The sequence below is a fragment of the Myotis brandtii genome, unplaced genomic scaffold (genome assembly GCF_000412655.1).
Source record: "Myotis brandtii unplaced genomic scaffold, ASM41265v1 scaffold827, whole genome shotgun sequence".
In the NCBI taxonomy this organism is placed as follows: domain Eukaryota; kingdom Metazoa; phylum Chordata; class Mammalia; order Chiroptera; family Vespertilionidae; genus Myotis; species Myotis brandtii.
Genome location: NW_005371360.1, coordinates 329104 through 330515, shown reverse-complemented (window position 1 = coordinate 330515; position 1412 = coordinate 329104). Strand labels below are relative to the sequence as shown.

Below are 1412 nucleotides of genomic sequence, written 5' to 3'. Positions count from 1 at the left end.
CCCCCGCTCTTTGCCCCCCGTGTTGCTAATGTCCCACCTCTCTCTCCTTTCTGTTTCTCCATCTCTCCATGTCTCTGTCTCTTCCCCCCTCCCCTCTGCCCCCTTTTCTCTCCCTCTTCTCTCCTGCGTCTCACTCTCTACATGATGCATCGGTGTCTGTCTCTGTGTGCCTCTCCATTTCCTTTTTTGTGTGTCTTTTTGTGTTTCTGTCTCGTTCATAATCTCTGTCTGTTATGTCTGTTTCCCTCTCTCTCTTTCTCTGTGTGTGTCCGTTTATGTCTCTGTGGGCATTTCTTTGTCTGATTCTCTGATTCTCTGTGTCTCTCTCTGTGTATGTCTCCATTTCTCCTGTGTCTCTCTCTGCGCCCCCTCCCCGGCCCCTGCCCCTGCCCCCAGGTCGGGAGGACCTTCGACCCGGCCACAGCGTTCGTGGTGGACGACCTCAAGCCCAACACGGAGTATGCCTTCCGCCTGGCGGCACGCTCCCCACAGGGCCTGGGCGCCTTCACCTCCGTGGTGCGGCAGCGCACGCTGCAGTCCAGTAGGTGTCTCGCGGACCCCGCCCTCATCTTCTGGGGGGACCTCGGCCGACGCAGATGGCCTCTGCGCATTGACCCAGGAGGAGCCTGCTGTAGGGGGTGGGGGGCGCCTCTGGCTCGTGCCCTCCTGGCTCCTCGACCTCAGACATGTCCACGGGTGCTGCCTCGCTTTCCCCACCAGGGCAGTGGGTCCTACAGGCTCTGGGTTCTGTGTCTCTGGGACCAGTTTTGTGGTTTTGCCCTTAGTTCGGGAGGAGTTGCTGACTGCACCTCTTTCCCTTCCTCTCCCTGACGTGGGACTGATTAGAGGGGTACATGTGGCTGTGACAGCTCGCACCCCAGGTGGCCCTTCCGCCAACACAAGGTCTTCATGACCAAGGACAGGGGTGGCGGGAACCAGAGCCAGGGAGAGCACAGGGCCCAGTACAGGGCTCCCAGGTTCCTAGAGTTCTTTGCTGTGCCTGCCCGGCCTTCCTGTCACAAGCAAGTTCCCTTTCGGCCAGGACCCTGCAGCCGGGAGCTGGCTCTGGGCCACACCCTGGCCCCCGACGCCGCCCTCCCTGCCTCCTCCGAACCCAGGACCTACACAAGCCCCTCCTGCTGTGTCCCTGCCTCCCGCTCTCTCCTCTGCTCTCTCCTCTCCGCTCAGCGCAGCCTGGCGTGGCCTCTGGCGTGGCCTCTGGCGTGGCCCTCGTCGTCGTGGCCCTCCTCCCCTCCCACTTCTCAGTTAGTCCTTTAGCCACCCAGGCCTTGCACTGGAAGCGGCCTCACTGTTCAAACGTTCAAGCCCCGCCTGGGTGTGTGCACCTAGGGGGAGTCTCGGGTCAGTCGAGAATGACAGCAACTCGGGTCAGCGTGTCAGCTGCTGGGATC

The 1412-nt window shown here is 61.5% G+C and overlaps 1 protein-coding gene across 1 annotated transcript in view; it reads left to right on the top strand.

The window, feature by feature from the left end:
• Window positions 1-1412, top strand: part of PTPRS (protein tyrosine phosphatase, receptor type, S) — a 62428-nt gene that overhangs the window by 30897 nt on the left and 30119 nt on the right. The window contains exon 10 of the mRNA XM_014531865.1: window positions 397-541. Coding sequence (XP_014387351.1) covers window positions 397-541 — 145 coding nt within the window. The remainder of the gene's footprint in view (window positions 1-396; window positions 542-1412) is intronic.